Genomic DNA, 21,861 nt, shown 5'->3' with positions numbered 1-21,861 from the left:
AAATATTTGTGAAACATGTATCTGTTAAGAGCTTGTACCATTTATAAAGAACTCCTAAAATTCATTAATAAAGACAAATAATTAAATATTGGTCATTTCTCAAGAAAAGAAAGGATCTGAATGCTCATTTCTTAAGATATACAAATAATTTAAAAGCATGTGAAACTATGGTGGACATTGCTAGTCATCAGAGAAATCTAAATCAAGCCCACAATGAAGTATTCACTTTTTACTCACTAAGATAGCTGGAATCAAATAGTCCCATAACAAGTGTTAGAAATGAAGAAAGCAGAACCTTCATACACTGCTGGTGGGAATATAAATTGGCTACTTTGTAAAATAGTTTGGAAGTTCCTCAAGAGATTAAGCAATGTTACCATATGAACCAGCAATCCTACTCCTAGGTATATATACCCAAGAGAAAAAAATTTATTTCCACACAAAAAGGTATACACAAATGTTTCTAGTAGCATTATTCATAATAGACAAAAGGTCTATTATGGATAGACCTTTTAATAGATGAAAGGCCCTTTTTCCATTGATGGACAACCTAAATGTCCACAACCATAAAAAGAAATGAAGCACTGATGCATGAATCTAGGAAATATGCTAAGTGAAACAAGCCAGTCACAAAATACTGTATGGTATATGGTTCCATTCACTATCAGACTCCCAAATAGAGAAGTCTATGGAGACATGAAGATGTTACTGGTGGTCTAGGGCTAGGACCGGAGATGTTAAGGGGCTATCTTAATATGTTTTCTGTTGTTATTATATGACTGAATGCTCAAGACTGGGTAATTTATAAAGCAAATAAATGAATTTCTGACATTTCTTCAGGCTGGGAAGTCCAGGGTCAAGTGGACACATCTGATGAGGGTCTCCTTGCTAGTGGAGGACTATCTGCAGAGTCCTGGGGTGGAACAGGATATTACTCATAAGAGATAGAGAGGTGAGGGCTACTCATAAGAGATAGAGAAACTGGCTTTTATAACAGACCCCTCTAATTATAACTAATCCACTCCCTTGATAACCTATTGACCCATTAATCCATGAATGGATTAATCCATTTATGAGGGCAGAACCCTCTTGACCTAGTCACCTCCCAAAAGTCCCACATCTCAATACTATTGCATTACGGACCAAGTTTCCAACACAACTTTTAGAAACACATTTAAACCATAATTGTCTGCCCTTGGCCCCCAAATTCACATCTTTCTCACATGTAAAACACATTAATTCCATCCCAATAGCCCCAAAGCCTTAACTCATCAACTCAAAAATCCAGAGTCTTACCTGTGAGCCTGTGAAATCAAAACAAGCTATTTACTTCCAACATACAATGATGGGACAGGCATGGGGTATACATTCCCATTCTAAAAGGGAGAATAGGCCAGAAGAAGTAACAGGTCCTAGAAAAGTCTGAACTCAGCAGAGCAAACATTAAACCTTAAAGCTGGAGAATAATATCTTCTGACTCCATGTACTGCCTTCTGGACACACTGCAGGGATTGGGCCCCCAAGGCCTTGGACATCCCTGACTTTATGGCTTTGCTGGGGTCAGTCTATACTACAGCCTCCCAGGCAGGCTTTGCAAGCTGATAGCTCTGCAGTTCTGGGGTCCTGTGGCAATCATGCTCCCATGTCTCCATTAGGCATTACCCTTTAGGGGCCTTCTGCAGGGTTTTGCCCCTATGATAAGTCTCTGCGTAAACTCCCAGGCCATCTGATACATCCATTGGAATTAAGATGGAAGCCACTATGCTTCCACAGCTTTGCTTTCTGTGAGCCTACAGAATTAATGCCATAAGGATGCTGCCAAGGCTTATGGCTCATGTCTTCTGGAGTACTGGGTGCAGTCCTAACATCGTTCACTTGCGCCACAGCTGGGGTTGCTGACTCCTTGCTAGAATTTGGGGACCCAAGGTAGTTCTGGGCAATGAGCTCTTGAAGGGCACCCAGGGCCTGTCCCCTGAAATCATTCTGCCCTCTTAGATCTCTGGGCCTGTGTTGGAATTAGCTACCTAGAAGATCTCTGAAATGCCTTTGGAGTCTTCTTCCACTGTCTTAATGATCCCTTCTATCTGTACTAAATTCCTTAGCATATGGTCTCAGGGCCACACCCTTGGTTCATTCTTTACATGGCAAGGCTGAGACTTCCAAATCTTTCAGCTTTGCTCCTCTTTTCATTATAAGTTGTTTTTTTAATCTCATCCCTTTGTTCCCAAATCTCACTGTAAGCAAGCAAAAGCAACCTATGCAGCATTTTGAACACTTTGCTTAAATAATATCTCTTTTGCCAGGTATCCTAGTTTGTCACTCTTAAATTTTGCCTTCCATAAATTCTACCAAGTTCTTTACTACTTTATAACAAACACAGTTTTTATTCCAGTTCTAATGAGAATTTCTCATTTCTGCCTAAGAGACTTCATCAGAATAGTCTTTATTATTCCTATTTCTACCACTATTCTGTTTGCAACCACTTAAGCAATTAAAAAGATTCAGACTTTCTCTAGTCTGCTCTTCAGAGCCCTTACCAGAATCACCCTTAGTGCTGTTTATGGTAATGCAGCCTTTTTCTAGACTGTTTCTCCAAAGTCTTCCAACTTCTGTCCATTACTTAGTTCCCAAGACACGCCCACATTTTCAGATATTTGTTTAGTCCCACTTCTTGGTACCAATTTTCTTAGTTTGTTTTCTGTTTCTGTAAATAAATACTTAAGACTGGATAATTTATAAGGAAAAGAATATTATTTCTTATAGTTCTGGAGGTTAGGATGTCCAGGGTCAAAGGACCACATCTGGTTGGGACCTTCTTGCTAGTGGGAACTCTGCAGAGAGCTGAGGTGGTGAATGCTATCACATGGTGAGAAGGGTTTATGAGAGATAGGGAAACTGGCCTTTATAAGAGACTCCTCTTGTGATAACTAAGCTACTCTCTTGATAACCCATTTATCCCTTAATCCATGAATGGATTAATCCATTTGTGATGACAAGCCTTTATTACACAAACACCTCCCAAAGTCGAAGCTCTAAATACTGCTGCATTGGGACCACATTTCCAACACATGAACTTTTGGTACACACATTTAAACCATAGCAGGGATCATAAGGGAAACAGAGTCTCTTCTTGAAGTGTAAAAAGGTTCCAAAATTAATTGTGGTGCACATACATGTGAACATATTAAAAACTATTGAATTGTGCATGTTAAAAGCTATTTAAAAAAGCAAATTAATGCATATTAACATTATTCCAATTTTGAAGTTTGAAAATTTAGGTAAAATGCAAAAAACTTTTTAAAAATTACTCTTTACCGAAGCAGACAAACATTGAAAACTGGAAACTATTAAAGGAATTTATATGAGTGATTTGAAAACTTTCCTTCAAATACAATTACAGACTCAGATGACTTCAGTTGTGGTATGTGTCAAACATACATAGATGAAAACAGAACACAAAAAGTGGGTATACTCCAAAACTCATTTTTATGAAGCTAGCATTACCTTGATATTAAAACCTGAATACAGTATGAGAAAGAAACATATGCCAATTTCACTTGCAAACATAGAGAAATTGTCAACAAAATATTACCCAATAAAGTTTAGCAACAACAACAACAACAAAAAATGCCTGATACAATAAGGAACTTTGGTCTGTGCCAAGAAATCAAGGTTGGTTTAACATTTAAAAACCCTTAGTGTCTGTTGGTGGGTGTGTAAATTAGTTCAACCATTGTGGAAAACAGTGTGGTGACTCGCCAAGGATCTAGAACTCGAAATCCCATTTGACCCAGCAATGCTGTTACTGAATATATACCCAAATAATTATAAATCATTTTGTCTTAAAGACACATGCACACATAAGTTTATTGCAGCACTGTTCACAATAGCAAAGACTTGGAACCAACCTAAATGCCCACCAATGATAGATTGGATAAAGAAAATGTGTCATATATACATCCTGGAACACTATGCAGCCATAAAAAAGGATGAATTCATGTCCTTTGGAGGGACATGGATGAAGCTGGAAACCATCATTCTCAGCAAACGAACTCAAGAACAGAAAACCAAACACTGCATGTTCTCACTCGTAAGTGGGAGTTGAACAGTGAGAATACATGGACACAGGGAGGGGAACATCAAACACCAGGGACTGTTGGAGGGTGGGGGGCTAGAGGAGGGATAGCATTAGGAGAAATACCTAATGTAGATAATGGGGTGATGGATGCAGCAAACCACCATGGCATGTGTATACTTATGTAACAAACCTGCATGTTCTGCACATGTACCTCAGAACTTAAAGTACAATTAAAAAAAAAAAAAACCTTAGTGTAACTTACCACAGTAACAGCTTAATGTGGCAAAAAACATGATCATTTCAATATAGACAAAGTATCTGATAATATTTAATATTCATGATTTTTAAAATTCTTATGAAACTCAGAATCACAAGGAACTTATAAAATCTTACTTAGGCTATCTGTAAAATCCTATAGTATGATCATATCAAATGGTGAAGCATTTCAAAAAAGCCTGCTTCTATCCAACATTCTTGGAAATCAGTTCAAATTGGTAAGAAGAAGAAATGGAATGTATGAGAATTGGAAAGGAAGAAAGAAAACATTGAATATTTGTGGACTGAATATATACCAGCAACAAATAATTCAAAAATTAGATTTTTTAATTTGAAAAACAAAATTTTTTTAGAGACGACTTGCTTTGATCATGCAGACTAAAAGTGCAGTGGCACAATTATAGCTCACTATAGCCTCAAACTCCTGGGCTTAAGCGATCCTCTTCTTGCCTTAGCCTCCTATGTGGCTAAGGCTACAGGTGTGTGCCACCATGCCCAGCAAATTTTCTCAAATTTTTGGTAAATAAGAGATTCTGCTGTGTTGTCCAGGCTGGTCTCAAACTCCTAGCCTCAAGCGATTCTTCTGCCTTGGCCTCCCAGAGCACTGGGATTATAGGCATTGAGTCACTGTGCCCATCCAAAAATTAGACATTTTTAAATGATAGTTTATAATAGCACTAAGATGTATCAAGCACTTATGGACAAATATAACAAAAGATGCGTACACTGGTATTTTAAAAACTATGAATGTTTATTGGAAGACATTAAAGAGGACCAGAACAAAAGGAGAGATAGACCATGTTTCTGCATAGAAAGAGTCAATATTTTAAGATGTTATCCTAAATTTTGATTTATAGATTCTTTGCAATTTTAATCAAAATCTCAAGTTTTTAAGTTATTTTTTCAGAAACTTTTCAAGATAATTCTAAAATTCATGTGGAAATGCTAAAGGTTAAAAATAGCCAAGACACTTGCACAAAAATTCAGTGGAAGCACTTGCTTTCCTAGAAAAAAGGCTTAATAAAACATGTAATATTAGCAAAGGGATAGAGAACCTTCTTGAGCACATGTAAGTGCTTATTTTATAATAAATGTGAACTGCAGAGTAATGGGGAAAGGACAGGATTTTCAAAAACTCTTGTTGAGACAATTGGAATTTCTTTTTTTTTTTTTCTGAGACTGAGTTTCTCAACGGAGTGCGATGGTGTGATCTCGGCTGACTGCAACCTCCACCTCCTGGGTTCAGGCAATTCTCCTGCCTCAGCCTCCCAAGTACCTGGGATTACAGGCATGCACCACCATGCCCAGCTAATTTTGTATTTTTAATAGAGATGGGATTTTTCCATGTTGACCAGGCTAGTCTGAAGCTCCCAACCTCAGGTGATCTGCCCACCTTAGCCTCCCAAAGTGCTGGGATTACAGGCATGAGCCACTGCGCCTGGCCAGGTTTTCTTATGAAATAAAAATATATTGGCTTTATTTCTTGTCCTGTATATAAAAATTAATTCTGGGTATATTATGGACTTAAATATGAAAAGCAACATATAGGACTTCAGGACTGGGAATGGTTTTTTAAAGGAGACATCTAAAGCACCACCCATAATGGAAAATATAATACATTTGATTACATTAAAAATAACTCATATTCATCAAATATGCCATAAAGAAAATGAACCCACAGAGTGAAAGAAGACACTTGTAGCTCATTCAACTGAAAGGACTCATATTCAGAATATTTAATGAACCACATTACCAGTAAGAAGAAAGTCTCAATAAAAAATGTGCAAAGGGCTTGAATAGGAAATTCTTCCCCTCCAAATGGAAATCAAAATGGGAATAAATATATAAAAAGGAGTTCAACTGTATTAATATCACTATTTTCTGCCTCCACATTTTGTCCCACTGGAAGGTTTTTTGAGGCAATTATATGCATGGAGCTGTCACCTCTTATAACAATATCATCTTTTGGAATACCCACTGAAGGACCTGCCTGAGACTGTTTTACAGTTAACAATATTTTTAAGAAATAAAAGGAGTACACTCTAAAATCATAAAAGTCTAGTAAGCACATAAACCAGAAGCATAACTTATTATTGTTATTAAATATTATGTACTGTGCATAATTGTATGTGCTATACTTTTATATGACTGGCAGTGCAGTAGCTTTGTTTATATGAGCATCACCACAAACCTGTGAGTAATGTGTTGTGCTAAGACATTATAATGACTGTGATGTCACTAGGTGATAGGAATTTTTCAGTTCTATTATAATGTTATGGTACTACTGTCATATATGTGGTCCATTGTTGACTGAATCATTTTGTGGTGCAGGACTGTAAACCAAAAGTATATAGTAACTTAGGAAATGCTTATTAATGAACTGTTAAGTGAAAAATAGTGAGTTCTCTTTAAAACATATACATACAATTTACATGTACTACAATAATAACAATCTGGATGAATTATCTTCCCACCTTTCTGATTTTCCTGGTTAATATATATTGATTTTATATAGATAAAGCACAAATAATATTTTAAGAAAGTTTTTGCATAGTTAAGAAACTTTCTAAGCATGACATTTTAAAGCATCCAATTTTTCATGTTTGTCCTATTATGGGAACATTATACTTATCTTTTTTCTACCATATTTATTTCTGTTTTTTAGCAGCTGTTATTTAGGAGCCCTGTCTTTTTTAGTTATTTCATTTTAAATAACCATTTTTTTTAGGTGTTTGACATAAATGGAATTGATGTTACTCCTCGACCTCTTTACCATCCAGATCCACTTACTGGTACAGCAAAGCCAAGTAAACTCTTGACATCACGAGAAGGATCACTTGGATCAGAATTCGTATCTTCCTATAGCCTTTATCAGAATACAATAAATCCTAGTATGTTAGGGCAGTTTACAAGGTAGAGTATATTATCATACAGTTCCTTTCTTCTACCATGTATATTGCCTTTCCATTTAAATCGCACATGTCTTAGATATCAGTTGTTTCCCGTCTCCCAGTTTCTCTATTTATTTATTTAGTTAGTTAGTTTTTTTGAGACAGAGTTTCGCTCTTGTTGCCCAGCCTGCAGTGCAGTGGCACCATCTTGGCTCACTGCAACCTCCACCTCCTGGGTTCAAGCAATTCTCCTGCTTCAGCCTCCTGAGTAGCGGAGATTACAGGCACCTGCCACTATGCCCGGCTATTTTTTTGTATTTTTAATAGAGACGGGTGTCACCATGTTAGCCAGACTGGTCTAGAACTCCTGACCTCAGGTGATACACCCGCCTCAGTCTCCCAAAGTGCTGGGATTGCAGGCATGAGCCACCCAGTTTTAATTATCATCTTAGTGTGCCATCTGTATGTTCCTCACGTTTTAAATTAAATGCAGAGCTCTTTACATCTTAAGAGTTCCCATACACTCACAACAAAACATTTGCAAAAAACATATATATTTCACTCAAGACTTCCTGAGCAACCAAAAGATGGGACTAAAATCACATACAATTAATTTCAAATTCCCATTAGACATTTTTCATCAGCTTCTTTTGAGCTGCATTTTACAGGAAGAGGTGACTTTCCTTTTTTCCCCTCTTGTCCCATGCAAATCTCTTTTTTCCTAGGTTTTGATTTCTCTCCTATTTTAGAATACACAGCAATTATATGCTGCTCTCGAGCTTGCCTTCAAATTTGCATACAAAAATACAGGAGTGCCTGGTAAAGAGAGATTTCAATGAACTTTACATCGTCTTTTGATGGGCAGTTGAGACTAAATAGGAACAAAGAAAATATGAATTACCATGGAGTAGTGTTAAGTTCATATGTTTAAGGAAATTATTTTTGAATTATTTTATTGATTTCCTGATGAGTACATATATTTTAGTTAAATTTTGAGAAGGCTTTTATAAAATGAAATAAATCACATTTTTACGATGACATTTGTACAGTGAACAGAAACCAAGTGAAAAATGAAAGGAAGAGTATTCCAGGCTGAGGCTGTGAAGTTAGACAGCTCTGTAACATTGAGGAACTTTAAAAAAAAAGTAAAGGAAAACTAATAATGAAGATGAATATGCTTGATAGATAGATTATACTTTGGATTTTTGTACTAAATGTATTGGTAATTTATTGAAGTATTTTGAGCATGGTTGACATGTCTTTCCTCTATAATACATTTTGCCCTGGCATGGTGGCTCATGCCTGTAATCCCAGCACTTTGGGAGGCCGAGGTTGGCAGGAGGTCAGGAGTTCGAGACCAGTTTAGCCAATATGATGAAACCCTGTCTCTACTAAAAATACACAAAAAAATTAGCCAGGGGTGGTGGTGCAAGCCTGTAATTCCAGCTACTCAGGAGACTGAGGCAAGAGAATCACTTGAACCTGGGAGGCAGAGGTTGTAGTGAGTAGATATCATTCCACTACACTCCAGCCTGGGTGACAGAGCGAGACTTCATCTCAAAAAATAAATAAAGATATAAATAAGTAAACTTAAAATAACTTTTTGTTTAAAAATATTAAAAACCAACTCATTGTTTAAAAATTAATGTTATCTGTTTTGCTTATATGATCATAGTATATTTGATTAATTTACATACTTAATTTCTCTTAAGGACATCTAAATAAATGACTGTTATTCATTATTAAAGGTCAGTTTTAGGAAGCAGTACAGTTTCTAAGTCAAGTGTATCAACAAGTGAATCAATAGCAGAAGACTTAGAAGAATCATCCTATAAACGAGAAAGATTGACTAGTTTCACAGGTAATGAAAATATACTTGTTTATTTCAGTAACAGTATTTGCTTATTATTTTTTGGATACTTGAGATAAAAGAAATATGGTAATGATTTCCAGATGCTGGCTTGTGAAGTGCCTTCAAGAAAATTACCAGGGGAATATCTATTTTTTTAAATTCCCTGGGTGACTTTTTAGAATCAGCCTGGGGAAGAACCACTGATGAGAGCTCAGCAGCTGTTGCTGCTGCTGTCTTCTTCTTCTGTCGCCGTCGTTGTCTTCTTCCTCCTCCTCTTCCTCTTCTTCTTCTTCTTTTTCTTCCTCTTCTTCTTCTTTTCTTCTTCTTCCTCTTCCTCTCCTTCTCCTTCTCCTCCTCCTCCTCTTCTTCCTATTCTTTCTTCTTCTTCTTTCCTCTTCCTCTTCTTCTTCTTCTTCTCCTCCTCCTTCTCCTTCTCCTCCTCCTCCTCCTCCCTCCTTTCTTCTTTTCTTCTTCTTCCTGTTCCTTTTTCCTTCTTCTTCCTTGTTTCTTCTTCCAGGGTCTCACTCTGTCACTCAGACTGGAGTGCAGTTTTAGCACACTGCAACCTCTGCTTCTTGGGCTCCAGTGATCTTCCCATCCCAGCCTCTCAAGTAGCCGGGAATACAGGCACGTGCCACCGCACCTGGCTATTTTTTAGCAATTTTTGTAGATAGAGGTTTTCGTTATGTTGACCAGGTTGGTCTCGAACTCCTGGGCTCAAGTGATCTGCCTGCCTTGGCCTCCCAAAGTGCTGAGATTACTGGTATGAGCCACTGAGCTCAACTTCTAATCAGAGACAAATAATTCCGATCCATTTGTGATCAGTTCCATAATGACATATGTGGAATGTCATGGAAACACTTAGAAAGGAGTGATTAAATCCATTGAGGTTAAAAACAAAAAGGCTTCACAGAGAACATTATTGACTTTTGAATTAGGTTTTTAACGATGATTAGTTATTTATCCACAGAAGAAGTAGGGGAAGCCCAATCCAGGCAGAGGCTAAAACATGAGGTAATGGAAGGGATTATGAAAATAAAGATGCCAGAATGAGGAAATAATAATGGATGATTAAAAGTGCTGGGAGAAATGGTCACATACTTGAGGGGTACTTGCTTTGGAGTGCAATAAGGATTTTTTTCCTTTAAAATGATAATGAGGGACTGGTGAAGATATTAAGGTTGGAAAATTGGTGCTTTAGGGACTTTTCTTTTTGGTGCTGGGAGATGACAGGAATGACTCTGACAACAAGTAACAGAATACTTAACTAACAAGAACTTGAATAAATATTTACTTTTCTCACAATAAAAGAAGAAGATAGCTTTTGGCTTTGATTTTTTTTTTTTTTTTTTTTTTTTTTTTTTTACTTAATTTTGTCAGAATCTGGATTGGCAGTTCTGCTATTCACTTTCCCAAAGCCTTTCTTTTTGTCTTATGGTCTCAAAATATTTTCCCCAGCTCTGGGCATTGTATCCACATTAAAGACAGAAAGGAGAAGGGCAATAACACCATCACATGTCTCTCATTTTTCAGGAAGGTAAAAAAATTCCCAGAAGCCTTTCCCCTTCCTGTATATTTCTGCTTTCATGTCATTGGACAGAACTGTCACATGAGCACCCTTAGCTTTAATAGAGGCTGGAAAATCAAGTATTTAGCTTTCTATTAATTTTATTAATAGCCATTTAGCTTTCTATTAATTATATTATTTCTATTAAAAGAAAGAGGCAAGGGAAGAGAGAAAGTTTAGAATAAAAACCTAAGCAATCAGCAATGAGTGCTGCGGAAAAGAACCTCATTCTCTCAGTTGGAGGCAGGGAAAACTGGATTATTGTCATTACCTCCCCCAGCTTTCTCTGCAGATATTCTTGCCACCTTCCAATCTATTTTTCCAAACTATATCCAAAATGATTTTTTAGAAACCTCCTTTGCTTAGAAGCTAACTCTTCAAGGGATTTGCATTGCTCTTAGCATGAAAACTAAATCTTTATGTAACAATTTGCCTTGAAGCCTTTCTTTGCTTGTCTACATCAAAAACAAGTAGCACAAATTTACCTCCAGAAGACTTGAAAAACAATGTAGATATTCATATCATCTTGGCCAGTTGCTGGTGAATTCTAATTACGAAGTCAGCCTCTAAAGTGAATGACACCTAAACAATTCTACTTCTACCCCCTTGGCTTCTTTTTTAGTCTGTTCTAGAACAGTGTTTCTCACTCTAGAATGCATGTTAAAGTCATCTGGCATGCCTTTTACAAATTCCCATAGTTGTGTCTCAATTCAGTTCAGTTGAATTGCAGTATCTGGGACTAGGGTTTAGGCCTAAGGAGTAGGTATGCTGATGAATGTTTTACTACCTACACAGGGGGCAAGGAAACCCTTATTTGCAGCATTTGTCAATTTCCATGTTATAAATCGTCTCCTCACGGCAGATTTCAAGCTCCCAACATAAAATTTCTGAATGGGAAGTTGCAGATACTTAGTAGCACACCACCATACAGATACAATAGATATTTTAGATAACTGCAAGAGATTAGGTCATAGTAATTTTTTTTTTTTTTTTTTTTTTGAGCCAAAGTCTAGCTCTGTCACCCAGCTGGAGTGCAGTGGTACGGTCTTGGCCCATTGCAGCCTCTGCTTCCTGGAATCAGGCAATTCTACTGCCTCAGACTCCCAAGTAGCTGGGATTATAGGTACCTGCCACCACGCCTGGCTAATTTTTGTATTTTTAGTAGAGACAGGGTTTCACCAGGCTGGTCTCGAGTGATCCACCTGCCTTGGCTTCCCAAAGTGCTGGAATTACAGGCATGAGCCACAGCTTCTGGACGATAGTAGTAAAATTTATAGCATAATTAGAAAGTGATGATCCTTGAGTAATTATTATCTTTGTTTTTAATATTTATTTAATAAGTATATAATTTAATTTTGAATGATGACTATGTTTAACAATTGACTTACAAAATTCCTGAAATTAGCCTGTTCTAATAGACTTCTAGATAAAAAATATATTTAAAACATGTTTGAAACTTGCCTGCTTCCAGACCTAACTGAATAAAAAATTCTGGGGGTGGACTTCCAGTTTCTGATCCTACATGTAGAGAGTTTACTTATGTCTTATAACAAGACATGTCTTATAACAAGAAAAAGTTGGACAATTTGAAATTTGCTCATGTCTTATAACAAGAAAAAGTTGGAGAATTTGAAAATTAACAACTTTTTTTGACTCATCAGAGGACTGGGGTGACAAGGGCAAACTGCCACCTTAAGATCTGGAAAGACAGACAATCCAGAGAAATGCAGGTCCCAAGAGTTACTTACCATAAGCTGGAGGAACACATGAATGATTATTTTCATGAATTGCTGGAGGCTGAGTATTAACTAGTAGAAGAGTAAAAAAAAAGTCCTGGGGAGCACAATCATGGGAGAGGGCCCATATTTAAATGGGCTTTCATTCTAGGAATCTAATGGATTCTTTCAGTAAGAATCTGAGCTAGTGGCCTTGGTAGGGGAGAAAAAGAATGAATTTATCCACCTTAAAACACTCACAGCCTCTTTTTCTAACAAAGACTTAGTCTGGGGATGGGGGAAATTTGCCAGAGGGTAATTCTGATACTATAGCCCAGTTGGGGTAAGGGAATTCTACTCTAGCACCAGCCTTTATTTCTTAACTAAGGAGGAAAATTAACAATGCTTAAGGAATTCAGTTGGGAATGTTGCAGCCAAGGAAGGGTGTAGGGGCAGGGATAAGACAACTATACCCTTGGAGTAGGAATAGATATACTTGTGAACACCATGTCTCCAAGACACAGGTTCACTGAAAGTCTGAGACTCAGTCAGATTGTAGACTACTTCTCTTCTTCACACTTACCACCAGTGAACCTCCAGAGTAACCATACTGGTTACAGATGAAAAAATTGCAAGACATAGACTTTCTCTAAAGCAGTACAAAGAGAAGCCTGAAAGCCAGGAAGGGAAACAAAAACAAGAAATGTTTTGATACCTGTAGCGACAACAACATTAAACATTCTTCTGCTGAAAGTCTAATTACTTCAGCACCTCTTATAGGATACAACATGTCTGGCTTTCAACAAAGTCATTAGGAGTGCTAAAGGGCAAGAAAAAAATATTTTGAAGAGATCAAGCAAGCATCAAACTCAGACTCAGTAATGATACGAATTTAAAAATTATCAGACAGGGCATTTTAAATAATTATGATTAATATGTTAAGAGATCTAATGGAAAAAGTATACAGTGTGCAAGATGTGTAATGTCAGCGGAGAGATGAAATTATTTGAAAGACTCAACATGACATGCTAGATATCAAAAACACAGCAACATAAATGAAGAATATCTTTGTAGCCCAATTGACTTGACAGGGTTAGGGAAAGAATTAATTTGAAGATAGTCCAATAAAAACTTCCCAAACTAAAATGCAAAGAGAAAAACGAATGGAAAAAAAAAACAAAAACAGAACAGTGATTCAAGAACTGTGGGATAATAACAAAAGGGGTAACGTATGCACAATTGGAGTAGAAGAAGAAGAGAAAATGAGATAGAAAAAATACTTAGAAGCTAACTTCATAGCTCAAAGAAGTGTTGCTTATTATGCTCCCTAAATGTACTTGCCTCCGTATTCTTGAGTAGTACCAACAATCACTAACCCCGGTTCCCAATTAATTTTGTGGGATAGTTATAATGGAATGCTCTTAGAGTTATGACTGTAGGTATTAGACTGGGGTAGGCTTGTTATATCAGCAAGGAAGACTGTTTATGGCGTACACGATCCAATTTGGCTTCAGAAAGGTTGAACAGACTTCATCTCACAACCTGGCCTGTTCCTTGACTATATAAACCACCTGCAATGTATTACCCATTATGGTATTTTGGTGACTAGAAGGAAAAATTCAAATTAAAAATAGCAATTAATAAATGGTTTTTAATTATTTTTAATAATATAATCATGTATTTTAGATTTTCGAGTTATGAGGGCAGCACCTGAAACAGTGATAACAAAAGAAGACCTGGAGAAGAATATAGAGATAATACTCACAGAGACAGAAACACTGAAATTTTTTGACTTGCCCGCAGTCATGGTCTCTGTAGAATCTGAAGAAGCTGAGAAAGTAATGTATGTATGGTTCAGTTGTCTACATTGTTTCTGTAATTCAAATACTAAGCCAAGAGTTCTTATCCTTGTTTCTGTGAAGGGTCCTTGGGGATTCTGGGATATACACTGCGGGAGCTTGGTGGGGGAGACTGTATATTCCCTACAAAATTATAGAGAAAGTTATATAAGTGCCATGTGAACTTATATGGAAAGTAAATGTTTATATTGTGTGTCAATTTTTCTAGAGGAAGAGCCCATAGTTTTGCCATATTTTTCAATAATTAGGCAAACTTCTAAGCCAAATAATAAAATAAGCCTCCAAGTCTCTGTAGAGGTTTTAATTATTTTTTCTTTTATACGTATATAAATCATTTTCAATTTAAAAGAAAGAACTGACATTTTTACAGTAATAGCCAAAATGGCAATTACTTTTGCACCAACCTAATATTTAAAACTTAGGGAAAATATGGGGAAATAAATGAATTATTAGAGAGGTTTCCTATTTCTCTTCATTAATGAATATAAATAGAGTTAGTTTTCATCTCAGGTATTTTGACAGCCTGATGTTAGGCAGATATACATTTAAGGATTGCTATGTTTTCATGAAAAATTGACCCCTTTATCATTTTGTACTATCCCTTTTTATCCCTGATAATTTTTCTTATTCTGCTCTCTTCTAAAATATAGCTACTATAAGTAGATTATTGTTATTCAGATTATTTTGCCTCAAATATTATTTGAATAGGATTTATAGTACTAAAAACTCCATCACCAAAACAATTTTAGGGTACTATCCCTTCTCCAAGTATAAAATATTATAATATTATTTGGACTATAAAACATAATACATATTAGATCGTGAATTAGCATACCTTTTAAAAGCTCATAAAAAGTAAGAGAAAGTTCCTTATACCAAAAAAGCAAAAAAAAAAAAAAAAAAAAAAAAAAGGAGAAAGTGGGGAAAAGAAAGGGATAGATAACTGGTTTCAAGTCAGAAAGGAGAGATGCTGGGAACACATGTTAATATTGACACATGGATCTGGAAACCAGTGATGAGTCTTGGGGTCCCCCAGCTCTTACATTAGAAGAGCTGAAAGGGAGATTCTTGTGTTAAGCCAAGACTCTCAAAAGGAGCTCGATTATCTCAACTGCTCCTAGGACAGTAGAGTCAACTCCCTACTTTCAGAAGCAAACACAAATCTCTGGAGGAACGCATACCCCCATTTTGGCTCTTAAGTTTCCCTCAGATTAGCTGGGTGTGGTGGCTCTTGCCTCTAATCCCAGCACTTTGGAAGGCTAAGGTAGGAGGATGGTTTGAGCCCAGGAGTTCAACACCAGCCTGGAACATGGTGAAAGCTCTATCTCTACATTCCAGTTTTTTTCTTTTGATTAGCCAGGCATGGTGGTATACACCTGTAGTCCCAGCTTCTTGGGAGGATGAGGTAGGATATCACTTTATTGAGCACAGGAAGTTGTGACTGCAGTGAGCTGTGTTCACACCATTGCATTCCAGCCTGGTCAATAGTGAGAGACTATGTCTCAAAAAAATAAATAAATAAATAAATAAATAAGAGGAAGAAAGATTCGCTCAGGTTGAATTTGGTAAAAATACACCAAAATGTTAAAGAAACAAGTCATTATAAATAAGAATAAAGAGAAATACAGAAATAATAACCCTAGATCTAGATCCTGAAGACCATAATTATATTAACAGATACAGAATATATGTGTGAGATGTTTAAACAAATAAGAGACAGAGGTAAAACATGATTAACCTTAAGAAACTCTCAGGCCGGGTGAGGTGGCTCATACCTCTAATCCCAGCACTTTGGGAAGCTGTGGCAGGCAGATCAATTGAGGTCAGGAGTTTGAGACCAGCCTGGCCAACATGGCAAAACCCTGTCTCTACTAAAAATACAAAAATTGGGGCATGGTGGCGGGTGCCTGTAATCCCAGCTACTTGGGAGGCTGAGGCAGGAGACTTGCTTTTCCAGGAGATGAAGTTGGAGTGAGTAGAGGTCACACCACTGCACTCCAGCCTAGGCAACAGAGCAGGACTCAAAATACATAAAGAAACTGTCAGAAATCATGACCTGTATTTGGAAAAATATCTAAAAAGAACTTTAAAGTATGTTTATATAATTGTTGAAAATACACAGTAAGCTGATTTAAACATTAGACATATCATAATTGAATCGAGATTTAATGAATTAGACAAAAGAGCTGGATAAGTTATACAAAATCAAGTTTGAAGATAAAATGGGATTTAAAGTATGAAAACAATGTTAAAAAATATGTTAACAATAGGCCATATATGTTGGTTCATGCCTGCATCCCAGCACTTTGGAAGTCAGGGCAGTTAGATTACCTGAGGTCAGGTATTCGAGACCAACCTGGCCAAACATGGTGAAACCCTGTCTCTGCAAACAGTATAAAAATGAGCCCAGTGTAGTGTTGGGTGCTGGCAATCACAGCTACTTGGGAAGCTGAGGCAGAAGAATCACTTGAACCCAGGAGATGGGGGTTACTGTGAGCCAAGATTATACCACTGCATTGCAGCCTGTTCGACAGAGTGAGACTCCATCTCAAGAATAAAAAAGAAAAAAGTTGACAATAAAATAATGGTCTAACATATATCTAATCAGAGGTTCAAAAAGGGCAGAATATAAAGAATGGAGGAGAGGTAATATTCAGAGAGTGGAGAAGGACTTTCCTAAGCTATTGAAAGATGCCATTCCACAGAAATAGGAGTCAATAAAAGTAAATATCCAAAAAGAAACGTCTCAATGTGGGTCAAGATGGCCAGGGAGAGACCTATGTTAATTCTAGCTAAATAATTATAAGTTTGCTTGGCGCAGAGTACACTGAAGTTCATACACTGAACTAAAGTATATTATTGGTGCAGTTAATTAGAAATCAGGTAGCAACAGGAGGCCTAAGGTAAAGACCACCCAAGAGCGTGGTAACCCCAGGGAAGACCTTGGGGTGATTGAGGTTAGGGAATACTGCTCTGGTCCCACGAATGCCTTCTCATCATGGAGACTGCATGAGGGCCTCGTAAAGAGAGCTTATGCAAAGATCTCTAAGAAGCGAGGCGACATCTGCTCACAATGTCCAGGAGGGTATTTGCAAGTAGCTGGCAAGGGGGAGAAAAGCCTTGCAGGGCAGAGATCATCAAACGCCTCAGGCTCTGCCTAGGCTCTTGGAATACAGAGTGATTTTAATTGCTCTATGCCCTCAATGCTCAGGAGATAAAAGCCCCTGGATGCATTGGGTATGGTCAGACCCAGTGGCTCCTATACTTCTGATACAGCTGAACCCTGATAATAATCCATGATAAACTCATGGTACTAATTTAGCATGTCTTAGAAGGATCACAAGTGCTGTTAAATGCTCACTAGTTTAGCGTGTCTTAGAAGTATCTCAGGTGCTCTCTACCCGGCTATCTTACCTGCTCCTTTACCCTTCCCTTCCATGCCCGTAAGATCACGGATATTTATGCACATAATAAAAGTGTTTGGAGCCCAGAGCGCAGGGCCAACACAGTTCCCATGCTTGCATTGGTCCCCTGGACCCATGTTGCAAATTCTACTCTTGTGTCCCTGTCTTTATTAACTTTCGGACTAAGGGTACCCACATACGGGTTTGGAGCTGGTACCCAACACCTAGTGCATTGTACTGGCATTCCAGAATACCACATATAAAGAGAAGATTTAAAAAATAGAAGGAAGCCAGGCACGATAGCACATGCCTATAGTCCTGGCTACTTGGGAGGCTGAAGCAGGGGGATAGCTTAAGCCTAGGAGTCCAAATTCAACTTGGGCAACAAAGTGAGATCACATCTCTTATTATTATTTATAGATAAATCAATCCATAAATAAGAGGATTGGAATCTAAAAGTTATTTCATTAAAAAACAAAAATAGAAAAATATTTTATAAAAACATGTCACCTACAGAGGAACAATTAAACTGACAGCATTATTAGGGATAAGTTATACTTCATAACAATAGGAAGGTATAGTAATCCTGAACTTGAATATTCCTAATAAAATAACCTGGATCAGGCACAGTGGGTGGCTCACGCCTGTAATCCCAGCACTCTGGGAGGCCCAGGTGGACAGATCACCTGAGGTCAGGAGTTCATGACCAGCCTGGTCAACATGGAAAAACCTTGTCTCTACTAAAAAAACAAAAATTAGCTGGGCGTGGTGACGCAGGCCTGTAGTACCAGCTACTTGGGGGGCTGAGGCAGGAGAATCGCTTGAACCTGAGAGGTGGAGGTTGCAGTGAGCTGAGATTGTCCCACTGCACTCTAGCCTGGGTGACAGAGCAAGACTCTGTCTTAAATAAATAGATAAAATAACCTGAAAACATATGAAGCAAAAATTGGGAACTTCATGTATATCCTACTAAAGTAGGAGATTTAAACATACCTCTCTTAATTATTGTTAGGTCAACCAGAGAACAAATTAGTATGGATATAGAAAATTTGAACAAAAATGTAATGGTCAGATACAGACTTCTGTACTCAACAATTAAAGAACAAATTCTCCTTCTGCACACATGCAGCATTTATAAAAAATTATTCATAAGGCTATGAAGCAAGGTCTCAAAACTTTCAAAGCAGAATTATACAAATGAAATTTTCTGGCCACGATGCAATGAATTAAAATTAATAACATAAATCTTAACTAAAGCATACACAATTACATATAAATTTGGAAGTTCAAAAGCACGTTTCTGAATTCCTCATGGATCATCAGAGAAGTAATGGAAAATTTAAAAATATTCAGAACAAAAACCTACATGGAGTTAGTACTAGCATGTTATTGATAGGTACTGAAAGTAGTAGGGATTTTGGGAGATAGACACAATATAAAAGAGTCCTCTGGAGGTCATTTAACGCAATCTTTTCCTAAGGCTGTTTTTGAATTCTCACTTCACTTTTTAGTGCAAGCCACATTAATGAAAGTAATTTTAAGGAAAAGAATAATATAAAGAGATAATATATGTGGTGATGATTCTTATTAATGAGTTGGATACCCTTTATTTTTTACAGCCAGAGAAACAAGAATTATGAAGTCCTTTGCAGAAATAGATTGGGCAATGACCTGTATGTTGAAAGGATGATGCAGACTTTCAATGGAGCCCCAAAGAATAAAGATGTTCAATGTGATAAAATCATAATGGAAGATAAAGGTAATTTGCTTTATTCTGCTTGATAAACAGTAATGTTCTAATATACTTTCTTTGAGTCTGTAAATCAACAAATGAATATTGAAATATATAAAGCAAAAATAAAAAATAATTTGGCTAAATCACAACAGTAGTTGGACACTGTGATCTATAGCTTGCAGAATTTGACAAGTTAAGTAATAAATATATAGATTTGAATAATAATTATTCATCTTGATTTTTATGAATACTATGCCATAGAACTTTTTACTCTTTAAATATTTATAAAAACTGATTATTTACTATGTTACAAACAATATCAGCCATAACTATTAACATTTTAAATGTGTCAGACACTATTCTAGTTCCTTCACATATATTAACTGGTTTAATTTTTACAGCAACCCTATGAGGTAGATACTATTATGCTTCCCCATTTTATGTATGAGGAAACAGGCAAAGAGAAGTTTGCTAACTGTTCTGGTTGTAGAGCCTGTGCATTTAACTGCTATACTTACTACATCTCAATGTGTACAAATTAACAACCCTGACCACATTGCATAGCCAAAATCTGTGGGATGTAGCCAAAAAAGTAATTAGAAGTAAGTTTAAATTCTTTTTTTTTTTTTTGAGACAGAGTGGAGTGCAATGGTACCATCTTGACTTACTGCACCTCGACCTCCCAGGTTCAAGTGATTCCCCTGCCTCAGCCTCCCAAGCAACTGGGATTACAGGCACCCACCATCATGCCTAGCTAATTTTTTTTTATTTTTGTAGGGACAGGGTTTCACCATGTTGGCCAGGATGGTCTTGAACTCCTGAACTCAGGTGATCTGCCCACCTGGGCCTCCCAAAGTGCTGGGATTACAGGCATGAGCCACCAAGCCCGGCTAGTTATATTCTTAATTGCCGTTATTATGCAGCAAAACTGTAAACTAGTTTTAAAAAAAGATTAAAATAAACTCCTAGCAAAAAAGTCAACCATTGCTTTTAGTATAAGAACATAAATACATCTTACTGGTGGAAACATTTATTCCCTACTCCTAAGGTTTTCTTTTATTTGGAAGGACATGAATGGATATCTTTGCCTCCATCTCCTTCTACTCTCTCACTCATGGAGGTGTAACTCACTTAACTGGTAAATGCCCATACATGGGGATGTATGGTTATTCCCCTGCTTTCTCTCTCCTGGTAGCCTGCTGGCCGAAAAGAGTACAAATTCGGATTGGGTTCTCCATGCTGAAAATTTTATACGGGAAGGACTCAGCATTGTTAGGCCTGTGATTATCAAGCTCATTGTTCCTGCATTTCTAAACTATATCAGCCAATCTAAACATTACCAGTAATAAAGACAATCTTGATCACTATTTTATTTCTGACAAGTTTCTTAATTGGTGGGAACTTGGATGGACCCAGAAAAGTGAATACTTAGATGGTATTTAGTAACTTTTTCTAGTCCTTAACCAATTCATATTAGGAAACTTACTCATATTTTTTCCAAATATGTAGTAAAGGGTTTAAATATTTTTAAATGGATTACTGTATGTAACTTTAGGTTTCTAATTCATATTAGGAACCTATTCATATTTTTTCAAAAATAAAGGGTTTAATTATTTTAAATGGATTACTGTATATAACTTTATGCTAAAATATTCAAAAATAAAGAAAAGAATGATTCTTTATGGAACTCAAAATTATGAAAACTTCCCAAGAAATAATAAAATTATACATACTCAAGCAAATGGGAAAATTTTGCCACAATATACCCCTTTAAAATGGCCTAGATCAAGGTCAAATTACTTTAGAGGTTTATTCTGTAAATATGAGAATACTTTATAATATTCATGTGTATTAGGGTTCTTCAGAAAAACAGAACCAATAGGATATATATATATATGTGTGTGTGTGTATGCATATATGTGTATACATATGTATCTATGTATGTATATATGTGTATACATATGTATTTATGTACTCATATCTAGGATTTATCTATTTATTTATTGAGATGGAGTCTCACTCTGTCGCTAGGCTGGAGTGTAGTGGCACGATCTCAGCTCACTGCATCCTCTGCCTCCTGGGTTCAAGCAATTCTCGTGCCTCAGTCTCCAGAGTAGCTGGGACTACAGGCACCACCACTATGCTCAGCTAAATTTTTGTATTTTTAGTAGAGACGGGGTATCACCATGTTGGCCAGGATGGTCTCGATCTCCTGACCTCGTGATCTGCCCACCTCGGCCTCCCAAAGTGCTGGGATTATAGGCATGAGCCACCACTCCCAGCTGATTTATATTTTATATCTAGGATTTATATATAAAGAGATTTATTACAGGGCATTGGCCTATGTAATTATGGAGGCTCAGAAGTACCATGATCTGTCATGTGCAAACTGGAGATATAGGAAAGCTGATGGGGTAGTTTGAAGCCCTGAGAGTTGAAGAGCCAGTGGTATAAATTCTTGTCTACCTCTGAAGACCTGAGAAC

The 21,861-nt window shown here is 37.0% G+C and overlaps 1 protein-coding gene across 1 annotated transcript in view; it reads left to right on the top strand.

Moving 5' to 3' along the window:
* The window catches only part of DNAI4 (dynein axonemal intermediate chain 4), a 96,035-nt gene that overhangs the window by 27,139 nt on the left and 47,035 nt on the right, over positions 1 to 21,861 (top strand). Inside the window, 4 exon segments of the mRNA XM_039473958.2 lie at positions 7,083 to 7,267; positions 8,994 to 9,106; positions 14,066 to 14,222; positions 19,262 to 19,401. Of these exon segments, the coding sequence (XP_039329892.1) occupies positions 7,083 to 7,267; positions 8,994 to 9,106; positions 14,066 to 14,222; positions 19,262 to 19,401 (595 nt within the window).

This window comes from Saimiri boliviensis, chromosome 11 (genome assembly GCF_048565385.1).
Source record: "Saimiri boliviensis isolate mSaiBol1 chromosome 11, mSaiBol1.pri, whole genome shotgun sequence".
NCBI classification, from domain to species: Eukaryota; Metazoa; Chordata; class Mammalia; order Primates; family Cebidae; genus Saimiri; species Saimiri boliviensis.
The sequence above is the reverse complement of the archived record's forward strand: the minus strand, read 5'-3'. Positions and strand labels throughout refer to the sequence as shown.